This window comes from Lepidochelys kempii, chromosome 12 (assembly GCF_965140265.1).
Source record: "Lepidochelys kempii isolate rLepKem1 chromosome 12, rLepKem1.hap2, whole genome shotgun sequence".
Lineage (NCBI taxonomy): Eukaryota > Metazoa > Chordata > Testudines > Cheloniidae > Lepidochelys > Lepidochelys kempii.
This window is the reverse complement of record NC_133267.1, coordinates 37,905,838-37,928,677: the sequence shown is the minus strand read 5'-3', so window position 1 is coordinate 37,928,677 and position 22,840 is coordinate 37,905,838. Positions and strand designations below refer to the sequence as shown.

Below are 22,840 nucleotides of genomic sequence, written 5' to 3'. Positions count from 1 at the left end.
CTGATTTATTTTTTTTATTAAAAGCACATTGAACCGAGAAAATATAAAGAGTTTTCTGGAATTTGCAAACAATTTGGGAGTGGGAGGGGGGCAACAAAAAGAGAGAACCAAGGTAGTCAAAATATGCTTCACTCAAAGTTTGTGCTGTCCCTTCACACAGGGATTCAAGACTAGGGGCTTGTCCATGCTGCCCATAATTGCTAGAACTAGAGGTGCTGGGGGTGCTACTGCACCCCCGTCTTGAAGTAGTAACAACCCAAATAAAATGGTTTCCGCCTTCAGCACCCCTCACTATAAGAACGGTTCCAGCACGACTGATGCTGCCCTGCACTTTGGACTACAGGGTACGAATAGCAATCTGCACCAAATTACTGCGCTGCAAGTCCCCCGTGTGGACTCTGTGGGCCTGAACAAAAAGGTTAGTAGTTCATGTTAACAAAGTTCTCTCCAAACAGCACTATGTTAACACAAATTAGGAACCTTTTCGTTCGTGCCCATAGGAGGAAGTTACAGAGCAGCACGTTGGTGCAGATTGCTATTCAATCCTGCAGTCTGAACTGCAGGACAGTGTAAATGTAGCCTAATTTTGTTATCTATAGATTTATTTTTTTTTTTGACAGACAGTAAGATACTACAAGGAAGGTTCTTCTGCTTTATATTTAACAAAGGAGAAATGGTTGAGAAAGGAAAACATAAAATTAAGAAAACAAAACCAATTTGCCTTAGTATGATTATGAATCTAGAAGATTTAAGCATTTAATGGAACAGGCGTTATTAGTTTTTAAACTCCATTAAAGCAGAACGTCCTTACATCACTTCAGAATATGTTTGCTTCCAAATTCTGCACAGAAACATTTCCGAAAGCAAACAGAATATTTACTTTAGCAAAGGATAACTAACATGTCATAGCAAACTGAAAGTGCTCCAAGAAATGGAAACATATTAATGTGTTAATGCTACTACTAGTAACAATATCAACAGGAAGCAGTATAGTCCATTTGGTCAGCTTTTCTGTGACATTCTAGGAATTCTTTTTACTCCTCTGACTTCATTAGAGTTGGTATGGCTTTTAGTAATAGCTCTCTTGAAAAACAAAGCTTTGCTGGATTGGGGAGTGAAAGAACAAATTACAATTACTCCATCTAGCAGCATTCAACCATGGCTACTAGTGGCCCTGAGTTGACATTTCACTCCTTTGCCATAATAAGGGAGAAGACATGCTATGTGACTAGGATGACCAGATGTCTCAATTTTTAGTGACAGTCCCGATTTTTGGGTCTTTTTCTTATATAGGCTCCTATTACCCCCTACCCCCGTCCCGATTTTTCACACTTGCTGTCTGGTCACCCTATATTTGACACACAAAAGATGATTATCCATGTAAATATCTTCAGTAAATATTTAGTGTAAGGAGGTTGAAGACTGTCATGACCAGGACACAGGCGGTCTGACCTTGTGGTCGGTACAGGAGTGAGGAGCCAAGAGATGTGGGGCCAGGTCTGGATAGCAGGAGATTGGAATCTAAGGCAAGTCAGACGACAGACAGACAGGCAGGTGTCAGGAGGCAGGCTGGGTTAGGTTACCAGGAGATCAGAGTCTGTGACAAGCCAGAGGGCAGACCAAGAGGCAGGTGTCAGAAGCAGACCAGGCCAGTATACCAGGAGGTCAGAGTCAGGCAGCAAGAAGGGCAGGAGAGACCATCCTAAACAGGGAAAACCCAGCTGCACAGATGACTTCCTGTCCCTCTGCTTGGTTTAAACAGAAGCAGGGAACCAAACAGGACCCCTGGAGTTTTGCCAATCAGTTCTCTCCCACAGTTGAACTTCTAGTTCAGATGACTGTTAATACGTCACTGGGTAGCTGGTTGGACTATACTGGGTCCTAAGAATACTATGATCCATAGTTCAAGTCCACAGCCCCAGCACAAACCTTGGTATGTGTGATAGATTTGGAGTTGCCTGTAATAATCTAGAAATTCGGTATGTTTGTTCACTATGCACATGCACATAGTGGGTTAATTCAACTACCAGGTGATCAGGAAACTAGCCAGGAAGGAACATGATAGCTCCTCCACAAACACCCAGAACTATTAACTGTGATATGCTACCTCCACTTCTCCCCACTCCCACCAGCCAGGCTTTTCCCATGGCTGAATCACCCCCACCATCCCTCCCAGGAAGGTGGGGATCAAAAGACTAAGGATCATTTATAGACACACATGCTCCCTGAAGGAGACAGATTTTGTGAGTCTTGGGAATAGACTGAACACTGCAGACCTCCAGGAGGTTGGGGTGTCTGCAGGAAGATAGACCTATTATGGTCCCTATGTGGAAGATAAAAAGACTTCTGGTAAGACAGGTGTGTGTGTAACACTTTTGCTGTTTTAAAACCCTTTTCTCTTGTTCCGCCTTGTGTGTGACAGACATTGCAATCCCATGCTGTATTTTTGGGGACCATATTATTACGTTTATGAATGTTTTATGGATCATTGTGGGTTGGGGATTGTATGCAACTCCACTGGGCAAGAGTTAGCACAGCTACTCCAGGAACCAAAAAACAATGGGGTGTGGTTACTACAGTTCCTGAGATTGTAAACAGCTCCACAGAAGTACCAGCCCTTAAGGTTAATTGCATATACTATGTCAGGCTGAGTTTTCCAGAGACTAAGAAACAAAGAAAGAGCTTTCGGTATAAAAGGATAAGCTTGCACTGACTCAGGGCCTTCCTTTTGATTCAATAAACAGACAGGGACTTAGGTGATAGGGGGGCCCCAGTCTGTGCTGAAAGTTTCAAAAGACTTTAGCCTATTCGGGTCCTAGAAGATTGATGGGTGATTTCCGGTATGTTTACTCTGGGTTTAAACCTGTTTATTGTTTTTTGTGTTTTCTCCATAATGCTTTTGCCTTAAAAATACATGTCCTTTGCTTTGGAAAAGCTGTATGGTGACTGGTAAAAATATTGTCACTGTTCTTGAAGAGAAAGCAATGCACAGGGGGCTAGCCTTTAGGCTGACTGGCTTGCTGGGGTTGTCACAGTGCATGACCGAGGGCCGTGCAGCCTTAAAACCCCCGGTAACGAGGGAGAGAGATACGGGTCTGCGCCCAAGAGAGGATGTAGCTTGGAGCCTGAAACCTTGAGTGCATGCCCTCAAAGGATCACAGAGAAAGACTATAGGTGCAGTTAACCCTGAAACTGTGACAATGTTAAGATTAAACAACACTTTAAGAAGGCAGAGGTCAAAGGTGCAGCTAGACCCAAACCATGATTAACCATGCAAATACATATACACTTAAAAGCATTCAATTTAGACATAAAAAGAGCAGCTTATTCTATTCTATTTTGTTCTTCAGTGATGATTAATCTCATTTAATTTTCCCACAGAAGGGAAAAAATACAGTTCTCATCTTGAGCGTCATTAACAAGAGAACAGTGTTAATCGACTTAACTAACAAAAAGAAAAGGAGGACTTGTGGCACCTTAGAGACTAACCAATTTATTTGAGCATGAGCTTTCGTGAGCTACAGCTCACTTCATCGGATGCATCCGATGAAGTGAGCTGTAGCTCACGAAAGCTCATGTTCAAATAAATTGGTTAGTCTCTAAGGTGCCACAAGTCCTCCTTTTCTTTTTGCGAATACAGACTAACACGGCTGTTACTCTGTTAACTAACAAAGACTCTTAGACACCTAGAGTATATTTAAAAACTGCATTAACTTCCCCTCTGGCCTTCCAGACCAGTCTAGTCTGCATAATTTTACCTTCCCATTTACTGTTCGATCAGGCAAAATGCGGAGTGTCCTCAACTACCATCCTAGTGGAGGTAAAAGAAGCTAAACAACCCTAAAGGAGTTGGTCAGAACCTCACAGATGTGTGATTTTAGGCTGTAAAACTCCATGGAGCAGGGGCCATGTATTCCTTTGCATTGTACCCCTTTAAGCATATTCTGTCCGTAAAATGGGGCAACGGTCTAAGATATGCTTTCAAATTCACAGTGCATCTCTTCCTGGGGAGACTTGAGGGTGAGATTTTCAAACAAGCTCAGTATTGAACTAACTGTGCCCCAACTAACTAAATGGTAAAATTCCAACTGCCTTCACTGGGAGCAGAGTTAGGGCAACACTAGTGCTTGAATAGAGACTGGGAGTGGATAGGTCATTACACAAAGTAAAACTATTTCCCCATGTTTATTCCCACCCCCCACCGTTCCTCAGACATTCTTGTCAACTGCTGGAAATGGCCCACCTTGATTATCACTACAAAAGGTCCCACCTCTCTCTCCCCCCCGCACTCTCCTGCTGGTAATAGCTCACCTTAAGTGATCACTCTCGTTACAGTCTGTATGGTAACACCCATTGTTTCATGTTCTCTATGTATATAAATCTCCCCACTGTATTTTCCACTGAATGCATCCGATGAAGTGAGCTGTAGCTCACGAAAGCTTATGCTCAAATAAATCTGTTAGTCTCTAAGGTGCCACAAGTACTCCTTTTCTTTTTACTAGTGCTTTAGAAAATCCCATCCGTATTGTTCAAGTGTTAATCATGCTTTGTTTATTTCCAAAGAGATCATTTTTTGGTTACTCTGTATTTCAAATTCCAAAGAGATGGTGTTTCTATCACGTCTTTAGCAACAACAGAACATTTAGTGTTGATACTAAAATTATTTATTATTTGTATTATAGCAGTGCTTAGGGGCCCCAATCAAGGAGTAGGCCCCACGGCTAGGTGCTGTACAAACAAGTAATAAAGAATACAGTACCTGCCCTTGAGAGCTCACAATGGGTGAATGAGACAGATAAGTGTGTAGGGATTTGAGGGAGACAGAGATACATGGACAAGGTAGGAGTACATGTGCTTGGGGAGGGGGCGATTAAGGATAGAGGCTTGATTTTCACTGGAGCCCTACGTGTGATGAGTCCATACGCAAAACTGGGATTCGAGGCCCTACCCTTTTGCTCAAATCCACCCTTCCTTCATTTCAGCAACTCATCTATTCCCCCAGTCACGTCATTTCCTCATCCAGTCTAACAGGACTTCTGCCCAGTCATGTGTGGTGGGCACCTCACAGTCCTTTGCATTGTGGTTGTCAATACAAAGGATTATGGGTCACAACTGCAATTTATAGGTGACCAGTCTTTATATCTGAATGGAGGAGGGAGGGAAAGACCAAGTAGGCAAAAATTCCACAATTGGAGAAGCAGAGGAATTTGGGACCTCTTGGACCCATTGCTATTATCTTTAGACATGGTGCCCTAACCAGCCACGCACTCAGCCTCAGCCTAAGGCTTCCCCTGATTTTCAAACACTATAGTGTGTGTACTAGCATATACATTAGGTCTAGAAACTGCAAAGCCAGTATAGTACATCGCTGCACATTGAGATAACATAAAACAAATTCATTATGAGGCAAAATGTGACCCCACTGAAGTCAATGGCAAAACTCCAACGGAGAATTATTGTGTCATTTTTACATGAGCCTTATTCACTTCACTTTAGACCACTGCCTCTTGGTTCAGCCTTTGTGACTTCATTTTGTGCTACATGTGTCTGAAATTTCACTGATTTCTCTAGGTTGATTCCCCTCCCCACCCCTACGGCATTTCATTTGTTCACACTTACAGCATATAGAGAGCAATAATGTTTTCATATCCCTGAGCTGTACCACTCTTCCCCCACTTTAATAAAAGTGAAATGTAATACTTTTCTCATTCCTAACAAAAATATGCAGTTCTGGAGTTTAAAAATACTTACTAACTGGTATTCTTCTCGCTTCAAGTTTCATAAGACTAGTTATATTTACTTGCTGGTAGCAGTAAAACTTTACCAAGGTCTGAATTTATTGCATTACACCAAATTGTGGCGTCTTCAACATTTTTACCAGACAACCTAATGAACCAACCGATTTTTGGCAAACAACACTGCCGTACCAACTCAGTGAGAGAAGTAAAGTCCCAGGAGTCTTGGAAAGCACAACACAAGCTGGGACAGATGGAGTGGATTTGAAGACAGTGGACCTTTTGTTTTAGTACTTTGGAATTGCAGTATCCCTTTTTCACTGTCTTTACTAGAGCCCAATATCAAAACAGTGAACTGAAACATCACACCAACCGGATAAATAACTTAATTACTCCTTCTGTTGTGCTCTGTAGCATTTGTTCTCTTTAACACAAATACTTAGCAGCAGAAGCATGGAATAAGGTGTTTCAGAGGAAAATAGATGTAAATAACAAAGTGATTTATAAAACTTGATCATTAAGAACTCAAGACTCTTTTGAGCTTAGCCTATGTAGCAAAGAAAAAAAGAATCCTTGTGAGTAAAATTGATCTGTGCTTCAAGACATACAAATTATGAACTGTTAGTAGATGATCAGTTCTTGCTCAGAAGCTAATAGTCCCTGGAGGCTGGAGAAAAAACAAAACAAGTTTAAGTTAAAATGCTTCTTCCAATTTAACACTAGAATTTTGTACAGAGAATACTAATTCTTAAAAAAGAATGGCTTGGAGCCTGAGCAATCCAGAGTGACAACTTTTCCAAATACACGTACTAAATTTTATTTAGAGTAAGAGACACACCGATTTTGAAAATCTAATAAAAATATCATCTGAGATCAGAACTGAGAACATTCTATGTTGTTCCTGTGGGATTTCAGTGTCTAAAATAACTCACCTACTGGTAATTTAATAGTCCTAGAATGTCAGTCCCTGCTTGAGACAGCTCTAAACAGAGCATTAAAAGTCACTACTGCAAACTGTATGGATTTTTCTCTTTCTACAACTCTAAAATAATGTTAAACACAAAATGATATGCCCTGCTATGTGAACCTTATTCCCCTAATTACTGCATGTTCTTTCAGCTGATTTAAAGTATTATAAGTACTTTGTCCTAGTGTGGCTGGCTTAAAAAAACAGAAGCTATGAAAAGGATTAGCCAGATGAACAATAGAGATAGAAAGACAATCAATTAATCATACCGTACCTTACTGTATCTTAAACACTCATTTGGCAAGGGATTGAAAACTCAGTGCAAATCGCCTAGTACTTTCCTAAAAGATAAGTGTGTTCTTCATGTGCAGAATATTACATTATATTTTAAATTTAAAAAGCGTATTTCCTGTATCCTATGTAATCTAAACCCCAAGAAAACAATTGTCTTAGGGGAGATGGAGACAAAAAGAAATGCATTTTAGTTTTAACACACTTAAATGAGTTGCAGAAGATTTCTGGTTTTGATATGAAGACATCTGGCTGAAATGTCACAAAATTCTCACTGCACAAAACGACACAGTGAGACCTTATTGTGGACCAGAGATGGATCTGATTTTCATCAGTCATCAAGATTTATTGTTGTGCTTAATACAGACTACATGAAAAGGTTAGTATTCTTTAAACACCTCAGCTCTACATATGCTTTTTAGTAGCCTGACAACATTTTCCCCCTTCTGTTTTGTACCACTTGGAGCTTCCATGGTGCATGGCTCCATTCTTAGATATAACAAGTTGCAATTATCAAGTCTGGAGATCACAAATGCATGGGTCACTGTGGTTAGGCCTAAGTCTGACAAGATGGAGCATCATCTTTTGGCCAATGACAGATATAAGCGATCATTTTTTACTGCCATGGCTATGCAGGCATCCAATCACACTGAAAAGTCCAAAGGGTGCTAAGGCTGTGGACAAACAACTGAGAAAATCTCCTTGATAACGGGGGATGCCATAAAGGAGATAGATTCTTCTAAGCCCTTCCTTCTTTCTACTAGAATGACCTTTGTTTTGCTTAAGATTCAGCTTTAGCCAGCTGATTACAGTTAGGCATCAAAAAAGATGGGAAATTGTGCTGCCTATATTTGAAGTAAAGGAGAAGTAGAGCTGGGTGTTATCTACATATTGCCAGCACGTTGGCCCATGTTATCTCACCAACTCTCCCAACAGCTTCAGACAGAAGCTGGATAACACAGGAAGAAGGCTGAATTTTGTGGGACTCACAGGTGAGGACTCTGGAAGTGGAGGAACAGTTGCTCATAATGACTCCATAGGTCTGATCTGAAGAGGGACCTGAGCCACGTCAAAGCGCTCCCATTCACCCCTGCAGTTTCTTGGAGGAGGAACGGGAATATTTGTTGATGAACAGCAAAGAGTCAGAGTGAAAAGTAGTAACCTGATGTGCCATCAGTGCGTCCATGACTACAACTTACGGAGTGGCCCAAATTATTGGAAGCAGACAGTTGTGTTTCTTGTCCTGCTCTAAGCATGTTCTTGGTGGCTTATCGGAACATACTGGATGTGGATGATCTTCTTGGAAAACAAGGTGATAAACCAGCAACTCTCTCTGCAAAAAGTTAAGTGCAGACAGTCTGGGTTTGCTAAACAATGTTACAGTATGATAAAGTTCTGCAGGGTGTGACCTTGCTGACTATGTGGTATAATGAAGCAGGAGTCCTTTAACTCCTTCATAGTAGTGCATTCCAGGGAAAGTAACAAGAAGAAAAAAGAGAGGGCTAGTGCAGTGAGAAGAGAAATAGTGAGCAGAAAAAAAACCCCTATAACTAATATTGCTTTGGTGTCCTCTGTAAACAGGTTATGAATATTGCTAGGTTTCTTTTAAAAAAAAAAACAGTGATTGTCTCAGTGCTGCTGAGTTCCAAAACATGCCCAAACATCTTTAAAACATTCATAAGCAGGAAAAATAGTGACTGAAATTATTAGGAGTGGTCAAATTAATGGGATGGAACTGTTACCAAAATTAAAAAAACAAACACTTTTGTCTTTCTTGAAATGAAACAGAAAAAAACCCAAAACTTTAAAGTAACAGAGTATAAAGTATCGGTCTGGCAAGAATTTCAGAAAGTTTTGCATTCTTTAAGTGATTTAGGAGAAAAACAAGGAAAATATTTTACAGATTACCAGACTCTAAACAGTGAAACTAGAAACAGAAGCGCCAGTCTGGGAATGATGTCTCTTCCCAGAGAAACCCAGACTTGCAGTAACCACTGGCAAAGTTGGCCTGTCTACCAACCCACCTCTGATGTTTACTATAGATAATTGTTATAAAGGTATAATTAGAACTCAAACATTTTTAAGTAATCTGGTTGTTAACACACTTTAGGATGTTCTCTCAAGGATACCTGGGTGGCAGGAGAATTGTCTAACTCGGTTACATATGGTAAGACATGGTTCCGTGTGGTCCTGTCTACACAACCACTTCAGAATCCAGTTGCATCCTGACAATGGTAATGCAAAAGATGAGCTGAAGCCCAGTCAAACATGGTGCTCTGAAGTCACCGAGGCACTTGTGAAAACTGCACTAGTAGTGTACTGAATCAACCATTCTGATTCCTATTAAAATATGCTCTGTAGTTGGCCTGTAAGTCAATACCATCCCGTACCTTCCATTCAAAAATCAAAAGCATTCTCTGATATCTTTGTGTGCATACTGTACCATCTAGCTTAGTTAATATCTCCTCAGTACCAGCTCCCGTCCTTTATTTTTTTCACATTTTACTCATCTTTTTATTTTCTTGCTGATTGCCATCATGATATATAATACATTTTCCACTCTATTAAGGCACAAATAAGTTTGCTCTGCAATAATTAAATTTAATAACCTGTAGTTGACATTTTACATGTCAAATCAGAATTTGCTCAACTGAATATCAAAGAGCATTATACAGAGCCCAGGACTATGATCCCAAAGCAGTAACTATACCGCAGAACATTATTTCATGGTGCTTTGTCTGCCATTATAGAAAACATGCATAACTTTTACAAACTGGGTACAAGTGTGCAAATTTTAACTGCCTGCCTCATCAACATTTATTAACTGTGGAAAAATTATTTGTGTGTTGTGTGATTGATATCATTCCATGTAAATGATTAAAACAGACTTCCAGAAACTTTCTTTTTTTTTTCTAAATATTTAAGCTTTATATAGCTTTTAAATGCAGTATTTAAAGATGTAATTTATTATTTCTATGATATTTATTACCAATTTCTCACTTTAGAAAAAAGATTATATTGGTCTTAATGCATTACCATGCTTATTTTTTCTGGAGGTACTTTGTATCTTACAATATACAGTACATTTAAATAAGATGGAAAAATATTCTAAAAATCTTCATATTAAACTAATTTTAAATTCATTTTCCAGTCTTAGTTTGCTATAATATCTGCCAAATTTCATCTCCACAGCAAAATAATATCCCACTATACCAGCCTAGGCTAAGGTTTCAAATGTAAGCAGTTCGGTGAATGCTGATGGTAAACAGGACCTGAAAGAGCAGTGCCCAATGTGGGGAACAGCTGTTCTACTGTGTGGACTAATGTCAATAAATATATACATATATACACACGCATGCATGCATGAGGGATGGTCTTCAAGCTAAACTAAAACAAAAAAACCACTTCACAATGAAAATTATCACAATCAAGGACTTCAAGCAACCTTATTTTTCTTTCACAAATACTTAACACTTTTGTTTCAAATGTGTATAAAGCACAGATAAGTAAATGAGCTTTGCTCATTACCTTCATTTCTGAAGAACAAAGCAGATCTGCAAGAACTTTGTACAATCAATTCTCAAAGAATTGCCAGTTATGAATCATTATATTTTTTTCAAAACCAGACTAACAGATTCTAATTTCCAGCTGTACAACATTGCGTTTTTCATTTTGTTGTTTTTCTTCTAACAATTCTGTTTGTTTCTCTGTGTAGATTATTCAAAGCAGATGTGCTGAAACAGGAAAACAGCTTTTTCAACAATCTACTACACAGCTGGCATGGAAGTTGAGGGCTTTGCGCGCGCACACACACACACACTCACTCACACTCCTCTCTGTCGGTGGCATACGCAAAAAAAACCCCACATGAATATGAATGTCTCTGTGTCCCATGGTATGACAGTTCACAAGGGGGATATCAGAGCAGCACCGTGCCTGCAATTCAGAAGTCCACCCCCTTTCCTCAACCTTTTGCTAAGGAAACATGCATCTGACAATGATCTTAACAGCACTGCCCTCTGCTGCTCAGAAGTGAGGCACAGAGGAAGAGCAGAATGTCATAGTAAAGGACTTGAAGTAGAGATTTCAACACGAACTTATAGTAGCCTAATTCCCAGTATCTGAAACAAAACAATACCTGTTGTGTACATGTTCTTTCGCTGTTCAAGACAAGGCATGATTAAAAATGTTTATATAGGCCTTATTAATACATATTAACAGTATCTGCTCTACAGTATCAAAATGAACAATTACAATGAGTATTCAGAAAAGAGAATTAGAACAGTTTATTGTAATTAATTTTGCTATGAAATAACACACACACACATTATTCAACTTATATAGTGCTAGCTACCTGGGTAATGAGGTGCTGCATACAAACACAATGCAAATGTTATGTTCCTCGCAGCAATATACTGTGTATAATCAATATAAATCAGACATTTTGCCTGATAATGATCTTTCATAGCCCTGAAAAAAATCTAACTAGCAAAATAGTCCTAGTAAAATAGTTTAAAAAAAATTTACTTACTCGTCTATGATTATGTTTTTCAGACAGTAAAAGGTTATTTCCAATATTTTCATTGGTTATATTTAACTTGTTCTATAGCCTAAAATTCAGCAAAAGTCTAATTTAAATCAATATAAATTGTATTATTATTAAAAATTGTTCTTGGAGTTACAGGTTAAATTGCATCTTAATGAGATAATAATCAGTTATATGGTGTGTGACAGGGTCGGGCCAGATGGCTACAGGAGAGTGATAGAAGGCAGATATATTAGCCCCAGGTTGAGTAGGTCCCTTTTCCCTGGCAACAGGGAAGGTTACAAAACAATCAGGAACTTTCTGTAAACAATTAAGACAGACAGACTGATTAGAACACCTGCAGCCAATCAAGAAGCTGCTAGAATCAATTAAGACTGGCTAATCAGGGCACCTGAGTTTAAAAAGGACCTCACTTCAGTTTGTGGCATGCGTGTGAGGAGCTGGGAGCAAGGGGCACTAGGAGCTGAGAGTGAGAAGGCGGACTGTTGGAGGACTGAGGAGTACAAGTATTATTAGAGACCAGGAGGAAGGCAAGGATAAAGATGGCGAAGATAAAGAAGGTGTTGGGAAGAGGACATGGGGAAGTAGCCCACGGAGTTGTAGCTGTCGCACAGCTGTTCCAGGAGGCACTCTAGACAGGTGCATTCTACAGGGTCCTGGGCTGGAACCCGGAGTAGAGGGTGGGCCCAGGTTCCCCCCAAACCTCCCAATTCCTGGTCAGACACAGGAGGAGTCGACCTGGACTGTGGGTTCATGAAAACGGCCAAACTGAGGGCTGCCATGAATCTCCGAGGGGAGCAAATCTGTCAATGAGCGCATGACCCACCAAGGTAGAGGAGGAACTTTGTCACAGGTGCCATTACTTCATGTTAAGAGAGACACCTAACATGTAGTAATTAGCACTGAGGGAAAAAGACACACAGAAAGTAGATCTTAACAGGACTGGGTTACAATTTTCTCAGAAACAGCTGGGTTTCTAAATAATTTCCTTTATAAACAAGCATAATTACCTTTTGGTTTAAGCTAAGCGGAAATAAATGGTCATTGGAGTATACTATCTATCAACTGGCAGACAAATTAGATATCTTTTAAACATTTGGGGCCCCTTCTTCTGTGCCACTTCCATTCCCCCTAACAAAGATGTACAGATTGTCCTTCACATCAGACCATAACAAGCAGATCATACAAAAACACATGGGATGTTCCAGATCTGGTCGTGAGGTCCTATATCTCTATGTATCATTTTAACATATTGTCATCTGTGTAGTATTGCACACTGAGATACTATATGCAGTGTGTGTGAGAAATGGTCTGAGCTGCACACCAGACACATATCCATTCTGGGGATGTTCAGACCCGAACTTGACAGTTCAACATCACAAATGTATTACATAGATATGTACACTCTTCTTGAACTTGACCTCCAGAAGGCAGCTCATCCCTACAACTCTGAACTCCTTTCACGTTACTCTACCATCACCCTCTCTGCTCTACCAAGGACACTGATTCATCTCTGCCTCTCAAAAATCAGCTCTGTGACTTCCATGCCATCCCTTATGCTTGAGGTGCTCTTGTAAAACCTGTTTGCTGACCCACCTCCCTTGCCACAGTCAACCACTCTTTAAACTCACTGCTATCCTGAAGCCCATGAGGAGTGACTGAGGTGGGCAAAACAGAGCAGAAAAAAAATGAATGCTACCACTACAATGTATACATACCTCACTGAACTGAGTACCTATGTGTTCTTAATGTCACCAGGGTTCTCTCACTCCCTACCTCATTTGGCATGTTATTTTGGTTTCAGATTGTAACTCCTCTGGGCAGGGGCCATGCCGGTACTTGTTTCTGTGCGGTGCCTAGCATATTTTTGGGTGGTAGAAAAATATTATATTTATTTATTTAATATTGTATACAACATATTTTACACAAACACACAACAGATAGATTACATAGACAGCAATTTATAGTAGTTAGCTTTCTTTTCACTAAACCTGTGACAGATTCTACAGTTTGTTTTGGATTCTCCTTACTTCTCTAGATGCCACTAACACACACACACGCGCACACACACCACAGATAAAGAAGCAAACTAACCTCTTGTATGCTCCCTCTATGAAGAGCCTACATACATAGCAAACTACCTGCTCATTAGGAATAAATTCAATCAAATTTTGACTTTTAAAACAGCATTAACTTTTTGTTTTGTTTGTAAACTAAAAGCCACTAGCTGAAAACCATTTCTCATTTGTCATTTTAAATACTTCCTAAACTGGATAACTGGTAAGGCATTAGGATGTACAAAGAAAAGTCTAGAAAATGAAATAAAGGGGTATTGAAATGCTGAATGTGTTATACTTCTGCCTACTTCTACACATAGGGTAGGGTTTCTGAACACCATTGACTTATCTTCACATATGTTGTGGAGCATGTATACATCTAATACCTTTAGGGACCGAGAACACCCTAAAGCTCAGCAAAAGGAAAAAGGGAATGCAGTGAAGGGTGCAGGGGTCGAGGGGTGGAATCAAGGGAAAGAAAGAGACAATGAGGAAACTTCTGGTAATCCACAATCACTGCCAAATACAAAAAAACTCCCATTGGTCTGAGGACTTAAGCTATTAGTTAATACAAAGTCTAATTATTTTTGCAGTTTGGTATTTTTATTAAACTTCCACTGAAATATGAAACTTTGAGTTAATAGAACACATGTGTAGGTAGAGAGTTCTTTCTGGCATGATTTCATTGGTTCCATGGACAGCCATGCCAGAAAAGCAAGAGCCAAATTCAATGCAATGACCAAGACAGAAAATTCAACAGGAAAAAACAAAAACAAAAAATTAAACAAAACAAAAAAGAAAAAACAGCTGGCAACATTACGCAGAAAGATCTAGTACTGCCAGCTTCTCCAACGTTTGAAATATAGCTATCAGTTTGGAAAAGTTTCACAGATAAAATTTAATGGTAGATTTAAACTATGTTTTGTTTTAGTAAATATGGAGCTAGCACAATCCTATTCTTTGTACCCTGGACTAATTGCTGTAAAAGCCCTTTCCTGAGGATCAGGGTGACAATTTAGATCAGGAAAGCTGTAGTACAAAACGGTATCTGAACGGTGATAGCCCACTGAAGGTCTGCCTGCATCTTTGTGCTAATGACGTGTACATTAATAGGTGGAATCTGGAAGCCTGGGATTGGTGCTCCAATGGGATTGTTGGCAGCAAAACAAAAGATCTAATAAAATCTTGGTTTGCAAGAATATTCAATACCTGCTTGAAAGCCATCAAAGTGACAAATTATTCACTACTGATGTCCTTCAGTTCCCCTGGTAAGGTGCATTAAAGATCAAAAACAAAAAGGGGAAAATAAATTCACTTTTCTAAGTGGTGCTGGACAGTTGGGTGAATACAGCAGACAATGTTCTGAGAAGCACTCCAGCAGAAGAGACCACACACTACTACTTCTCCCATTTGATGTTTGGCTGTATTGTACATATTCAACCTTCAGATAATATACTACGTTTGGGGAAAGGACTGAGGAAATGTCAGGTACAGCCATTACACAGCACAGTGTACATCGACAATGCTACAAAAGGACCTTTCCCGAAGCTGCCATTCTTCCTTCCTGAAACAACAGAGCTCCAATCCTCACTGAGACCACTTGATGCTTCTACAATCTATATAATAAAGCATTGATAATATGCACACAGTCAGGGGCACATAAATTTCATTAAGGATGGAGCTAGTATCACCCCACCCATTGCATACTTGTTCACACTTCTAAGATTGCAGGAAAAAAGGAAGTAGCAAGTAGTATTCCCAAAAGTGCAAAAGTTATTGAATACTGGTGCCTAGGGGAAGGTACTTGCTTTGATACATATGCAAGCTGTCCTATGACAAAAGCCCCTGGTGATTCACATGGCATAGCAGTTAGTTTTGTGAATTCCATACAAGCAGCATGAAGAAAACAATAAAAAGACTACACTATTCGTTTTGCATCCTGTAACATACCGTGAAAATGAAGTTTGAAAAGTAGGGTCAATGATGTCTGCAATACTATCATTTGTGGTTCACAACTAAAACTAATAAGAAAATGGGGAAAAAATGTAGGCAGAAGTTTTACAACCAATTGTAGCCACAATCACTTCTGCAGGGTCAGAACTGTTCCTACCAACACAATGGTGTTCAACTCCAGTAACAGTGAAAAATCCCCTAGTATACATGAACTGCTGATGTTAATTAAGCCAAAACTGATTCATCTGTATTTTTCTTCTCTTCTGTAATACAACCCTAATTCTGGAATATATATAACTTTTTCTTATTTATCCTTTCTAAGTTTCCACCAATTAGAAATCATCTATTAGATCTACAAAATTTCATGAACTCTTTCAAAAATAGTTCAGCCCTGAAAACTCATATTCACATCATAACTTCTTATTCCAGCATGGGAAACAGCCACACAGGATGTATGCTACTCTAATGGGCTCACTTAACCATCACCGCATAGGTACCATCAGCAAAATGTGATCATCCAAATCTTTCTGCTTGTAAATTGACACTGTTTTAATAATAAAAATATTTTAACTGACATGCATTGGAGCTATTTACAGAAGCAGAGATTCAGAACATTTACTATGGCATAAACTGTGCCCTATGTGGTATGAAATAACACCGCTAGGTTTGTAATATCAGAAAATTGCAAATAATCTGCACACCTTGTTAGTATCAAAGAGAAATAAAAGCTCCAGGGTTAAATATGCACTATTTCTTCCCATACGACTTTACTTGGCATTTTGTTGCATGCAGAAGGGCCAATGAGGGATAAAGGAAGTAGTGAAATGCCAAAAAGACTGTTCCAACACGTGACTTCCATATTATCCTATTTCAGTGGCCTAACAATAGTACTACAACAAGACACTTCGGATTAAAATCCATACAATTAATTTTCTAAAGAGATTTTTTTTTTTAACAGGTTAGGTTGTTTCAGCACACAAAAGGCCAGGAATGGCCAAAGATTGAGAGTTCCAATAGTTCCGCAGAGGTTCAGAGTCCAAGTGGCCTGTGTCTTGCCAAAGTTCATGCCCTGGTCATAGATCTGAACACAGCTTGTATTATAATATTCAGCATGAACAAAAACAGTTGTTCATTCAAGTGGCCTGGACAGAAAGCTTCCCTTACATGAGTACTTTTTACCGTGGGTATTTTAACCTAACATAATTTGGTAACGGATGTCCTGTGATCAGATGTTAGCAACTTCACTTCCACCTGATATGGAAATTATGTTAATTCAAACAATCTCGCAGAGTCATTGCTGCAGCTTGAGACTCAGTTTCATCCTGTTCCACATAGCATAAGTGCCTAATAAAGCTATCTTATCAAAAAGAACACAACCAGATGTGAAAGATCGCTCTCTCTCTCTCTCTCTAGACATTCCTACAATACAAAAATGTCTGCTTAAATTTTCTTATGTCTGCATAGCTTATGGTCCACATATGGCTACACTGACAGTCAATGACAAAAGCCTGAAAAGGAACATCCTGTGCACAAGATAATCAGTCTAGTTTAGCACAACAATGAAGAAGCCAAAGACAAGAAAATTATAAAACATATGGATGAAGTATATTATTGCATGAGTGATGAAATAATGCTGGTCAAATAGAAAACAATGTTTCATCATAAGTAGGCAAAATACCAACTGGTGGCTTAATATTTTTTTCTGTTTATGCCAGAAAGATTTAAATAGAAGACATTGCGCACATTTTGGTCATTAAAACACCTTTTGGTAATATGAAGTCAATCCATACGTAACGTTTAATTATGAAGACTGAACAGCAACACTACCTAAAACTGAGAAGGATCAGTTCCTACCTGCCCATCTTGACCGACATGAACCTGATGTATCTGCAGATTACCCTGTAAAATAAGAATAAGAAACAGAACTTGCGAATTAGTAATAAAGTAGCACTTCTCAAGGAGATGTGTATTTATTTGAGGAAATCTATTAGTTTAGGAAATTCTTCTGAAGGTCTATGTTTTTTGGCAGTAAAACACAAATACAATGCTCCTGCACTTTAACCACAGAGAACGGATGCCTGTACTATTTTACTGATTTTCTCATTTTAAAACAACAGTTCTTTGCGGGGAGGTGGAGGGGAAAGAGTGTTATAGTAAAATGATTAAGTAGCAATCTGTTTATATGGCTTTTATGGAGGTAGATTTTCCCTTCTCATATTCCCTCATTTTTATAAAATTGCAAACATGCACAATTCAAAACATTTGTCATCCTAAAATTAGTAGAGTAATTTTTTAAATCTTTGGCTGAAATGTATGTGCCATTCCTAATGGATATAATGTCTGTTGTTACAAAGCTATCATTAGTGCTAACAGCCATTTCTTTTACTTTATTAAAACTCAACCCAAAATGTGAACAAAGAGTTCTATTATAGGAATTTCCTAGGCACGTATTACCAAAGATTCTGAATGCTGTAGACTATTTGCAAAAGACCTTTAGCTATGAAAATTAAAAAGGGAAGGAACTTCATTACACAAAGAAACCCCAATTTAATTTCTTTAAAAGGTCCTTTAAAAATATGTTTAAGGAAAAAGAAACAAAAACAAAACAAGAAAAAAACTCCCCAAAACACTCTGTGCACAAGAGGTAAAATGGCAAATATCTGTGAGAAAAACATACTGATTTCTTTCATTTTCATCTTTTTTACACTCTATACTACTGTCAGCACAGTGGATAAAAATCAACAATTTTTTTATTTTGTTATTTAAATTATAAGAAGTTTTTCTCTTTAAAAATAAACCTGTTTAAAATAAAATCTGAATTTAATACAAAATATGTCAAGGCCTTCATTTATTATAATCTCTTAAAACATTTTAATAAAAAATAAATATGCTGAATCTATGAGCCAATATCAAAAACTTTGAATTAAAGACTGCTTTTCTATATAAAGAAAGAATCAGGAAGAAAACATTTAACTTTTGACACCAAGCTTTATGAATATGGCACAATCGGTCAGTCTAAGTAACTTAGGTGACTGTCTCATTTTCAAGAGAATTTAAGCTCCAGTCACTTTCACTTAGGCATATTTGAAAATGTTCCCAGTCTGACCTGAAATAATCAGTTTAATTTACTGCCTACAGTTAATCCCTCTGTTTAGGAAATCATTTAGTTGTAAAGTGAAACACAGAAAGTTTATGTATCCAAAACATTTAAGGCTGTTTTGTTTAATAAAAGTAAACTTTGTTTTGTGTGTTTAATTAAATTATAGTTACCATCCTAATGCAGCTTGACACAAATCATGACAAGAAGTTAATTATCTAGTAAATAAGCAATATATCATTCACCATTTTCCAATATACTAAAATGTACAATTAATAGAAATCCAAAAATATTAAGCTATATAATTGCCTAAATAAACATAGTTATCGTGTACCCTGCTAGATAGCAAAAAAAATGTAACAAATCTAGTGGAAAGGCTGTATTTAGTTGTAAATCAACATGCTTTAATGGTTATATCAACCAATTAGAATGCACCTTTCTTTAGAAAATAACTGAAGAACAAATGGAAAAGTTGATTAAAATCAATTATTTAAATCAAGGTTTTCCACTTGGTGAATTAAATCATCTTGATTTAAATCAATCCATCCGGACTAGCTGCAATTCCACTTTCTTTCAAAGGAGTGTATATTGGAATAAATTATAATCCAGATGTTTTCAGACCGCCTGGCTAAAACGTAAGCCTTCTTCCTGGAGTCTTTATATGCAGGCAACTCCCACTGAGGTCAATGGAGTTTAGTCTCTGAAGTGATTCCTCATGCCCACAGAAGACTCTTTCACAACAAATATCCACCTGACCACAGCTGGGTTCAGAGCCACAGAATTTGAAAATTCATTCTTGTTTCTCTTTACCCCATCCAGCCCCTGAAAGGAGAATTCTTTTCACTAAAACTCACTCCTATTTACTGTAATAATTTTAAGCTCAGAGCAGGGAATCAGAACATACCCTTCACCAAAGGACCCCAGTATACCATACTATTTCATGCATTCTAAAATACATAGGACAGATTGGCTCCAATGGGAGTTTTGCCTGTGTAATAATTTCAAGGCTGGGGCCATAACTCTGGAGAATCAGTTTTCTTTTCGCTGCACTATTTTTATGACAGGAGGTTGATAGAACTGTAATTGAGGCATGTGGTCACTGCCAGACTTCTAGAAACTGCTTCATTCTCTAAATACTTTCACTAACAGGAATCTCAAAAATCCTCCTAGTAAGTTCTGCAGCTCAGTGAAAGACACCGTTAGATATTTTGGACATATTCTGCAGGCTGCATTACTAAAATCCTCTATTGCTGAACTGCAGCGCTTGTTAAGCACAAAAGTTGTACTAGCTATAGTGGTACCCTGAAGGTACTGTACTTTGCCTCCCATGAAGCCCATTAAAAAGCACATCAGCTATAAGCCACAATTTGCTAATACAAAACACACATGGCATTCCTTGGTTGGCCAAATAAAGCTATAGACAGAGCAGGAGTGTGCTACATTTGCTGAGGTTGAGGCATCTTTCAATATGGCTCTACCACATGCATTCAGTTCCACTTTCACCGGGTTCTTTCGCTTATTTCAGCATTGCTGAGAACAGTGGTTTAAGAAATGTAGCCCTAGTCTCTGACCAGTATCTACTCAGATGACATGTGGCATTTTGGCTCACCTCGCTGTCCTGTGTGATTTGGACCTGCTCCCCTTGAGGCACCTGGGCTATGTGGAGGTGACCCTGTGGGATCCGCAACAAAAGAAAACACCAAGAAGCATCAGAAGAAAATCAAAACTAGAGGAAGATGCTATTATCTCAGATTCATTATAGTTTTATGTATTTGGAGATGGAGGGAAATAATTCACTGAAACTCACAAACGTATAAAAATTGCTTATAAAAATTAAGTGTATCCATATTTCTCCATTCTTTTATCAGAAGTTCAGATGGAACAGAACGCCTTGTGGGGAAAGCATTTAACCGTCCAATGATGGAGAGGACACAAATGGGAATAATGATTACATTTATAGAGTGCCTCTCTCCTCAAAAGATATCAGAGCAGTTTTCAATTTTAACTGATCCACAAACTATGGGACCAAACCTGTAAACAACTCAGAGAGACTACAGGATCAGAGCCTGAGATATATCAGTAAAATAGAAAAATATTTTATATATAATATATAATCTTTTATATATAATATTTATATAATATCAGTAAAATATAAAAATCTTCTGTCACAGATGAAATGCAGCCACAGCTGAGCTAAATACAAAAAGGGATATATAGTGGCCAAGCTTTTACACCTGTTGAGGATCTGGCCCTAAAGTGGTTTTAATAATGTTGATACTTTACATTGATGACCCTTACCAACCACTCCTGGAAGAAATCAAGTATTCCATTTGGTAAAAATTTGGGGAGGAAAGTGAAAGAATTCCTTGTGTATCCTGACTGGCCTAAAGAACCTTTTGCTACTGTAATTTACCTGCTGATAAAATTGGATTCTAAATAACCTACTTTGGAGTTTATAAGGCTTTGTTTTCATTTTAATATGCCTGTATGAAACTGAGATTAAAGATATCCATTTGGAATACCGTCAAAGGCCTTTCTTATTTTATAACACAAGAACAATTGCATGTGAATTTCAAAGAAACACAGATCCCTGTATTTCAAACAGTTTCATTTCCTTTGAAAGGAAACCGCTATTTATAGGGAGAAAAAAAAAACATACTGAAAGTATCAAACTGACAATAGGGACTGTATATAAAATTAGAGCATAGACTCAATCCATGTCGAGATAAGAATTGCCTTCCCTTCTTAACACCAAGCTCTCAGAGGTTCCCAGGGAAGAGCATTGAAAATTAAAAAGGTGTGATTATGCTGCGTTTATAGTTTTGGCAATTATTTTAGAATAAAGAAAAAAGTTGACTTTGTTCAATCATCCATTGCAGGTACGTAGTTAACCTTCAAGGCCAATGATTTTAGTATGGCCACCTAAGCAATTCAAGCACAAAAAAAAAAAAATTATTATTTTTAGTCCTATCGCCCAAACAAAATTTGCATTTGCAGTTCCTGGGCATCCAGACCGTCCCAGCACTGTTGGTTTGGGTTTTTGCATTTTCCGTGTAAATATTTGTGTGTGTCTGAATGTGCAAGCATAGGCAATGCTGAAATCTGAAGGCCATCAGCAATTCACACACACTGTATAGGGCGGGTAACCACAAATGCATTATGCCCCGCTAATGACCCGAAGCCTGATCTACACAAATCATTTTCCAGAGAACAAAGTGCAATGTTGTTTCCATCTGGTGAGGTCCTGGGCCTCTCTACAGAACCTACTGGACCAGATTTATAGCAGCAATGTTTAGATTTTGACTGGGGATTGCAATAGGTTTTCCAAACTCCAAGTTAGATTTAAACTTTGATTCCATAGATGAAAATTTAGTTTTATTTGGTATGCCCTTACCTTTTACATCTACTGCTACAGACTTTTTGTCTACATATCTTATAATGGTAATTTGCATTTCAAGAGTGCTCTTCATGCAAGGATCTCAAACATGCTTTACAAGCGTTTATTAAACCTCACAAAACCTCTGGGAGGTAGGTAAGAATTAATATATACATTGTAATAGATGGCGAAATTGAGATACAAAGGAATTCCCAAGATCACACAGCTAGTCAATGGCAGAGCTGGGAGTGGATCCCAATAACCCTGACTCCCAGTTCTTTTAAACAACACTGCTTTTCAAAGGGAGGTTTCTCTTTTACAAGCTTACTGCTGAAGAGGGTTTATACCTCTGGTTTTGAAAGTTTCTTTACAGCTCTGCCACATTCCAGAGGTTTAATCATTTGGCCTACAGACTAACTCCAATAGGAAATCTAGCCTACAGACCCTCAAGGAAAGCAATTAGCCTGTGATACGTTGCTGTTTGGGGGAAACAGTCCTTTCCAGAGAAATACAGGATTTGCCATCCATTGTGCATGATGCTCCAAGAAAAGCTGTGAAAATTCGTAATTGCATCAAGCCAATTGTGCAATGCTGTACAAGTTAGGACAGCGCATCATAAAAAAACAGTTTATACCAGTTTATCACCACTTGGGGCCTCTGAGAAAATGAGGACAGACATGGAGCCATACCTCCTTCCCCCTTCTGATCCTGGGGCACAAATTCCAGTAGCTATGGGGTTGCTCTAATTTATGTTGGCTAGAATGGGTCCCTAGGTACTTTTGTGCCCGTGAAAAATCAGAGTGCACTGCATGTTCACT

At 38.5% G+C, this 22,840-nt stretch overlaps 1 protein-coding gene across 8 annotated transcripts in view; it reads right to left on the bottom strand.

Moving 5' to 3' along the window:
* Positions 1 to 22,840, bottom strand: part of BANP (BTG3 associated nuclear protein) — a 244,583-nt gene that overhangs the window by 73,978 nt on the left and 147,765 nt on the right. For 6 of the 8 annotated variants that reach the window (XM_073308163.1, XM_073308162.1, XM_073308166.1 and 3 more), the window contains 2 exons: positions 20,256 to 20,318; positions 17,404 to 17,448 (listed from right to left, as the gene is read on the bottom strand). In XM_073308163.1, the coding sequence (XP_073164264.1) occupies positions 17,404 to 17,448; positions 20,256 to 20,318 (108 nt within the window). Of the gene's footprint in view, positions 1 to 4,505; positions 13,396 to 17,403; positions 17,449 to 20,255; positions 20,319 to 22,840 lie in introns of those variants that run through there. The other 2 variants (XM_073308165.1, XR_012154540.1) reach the window with 2 other exon arrangements.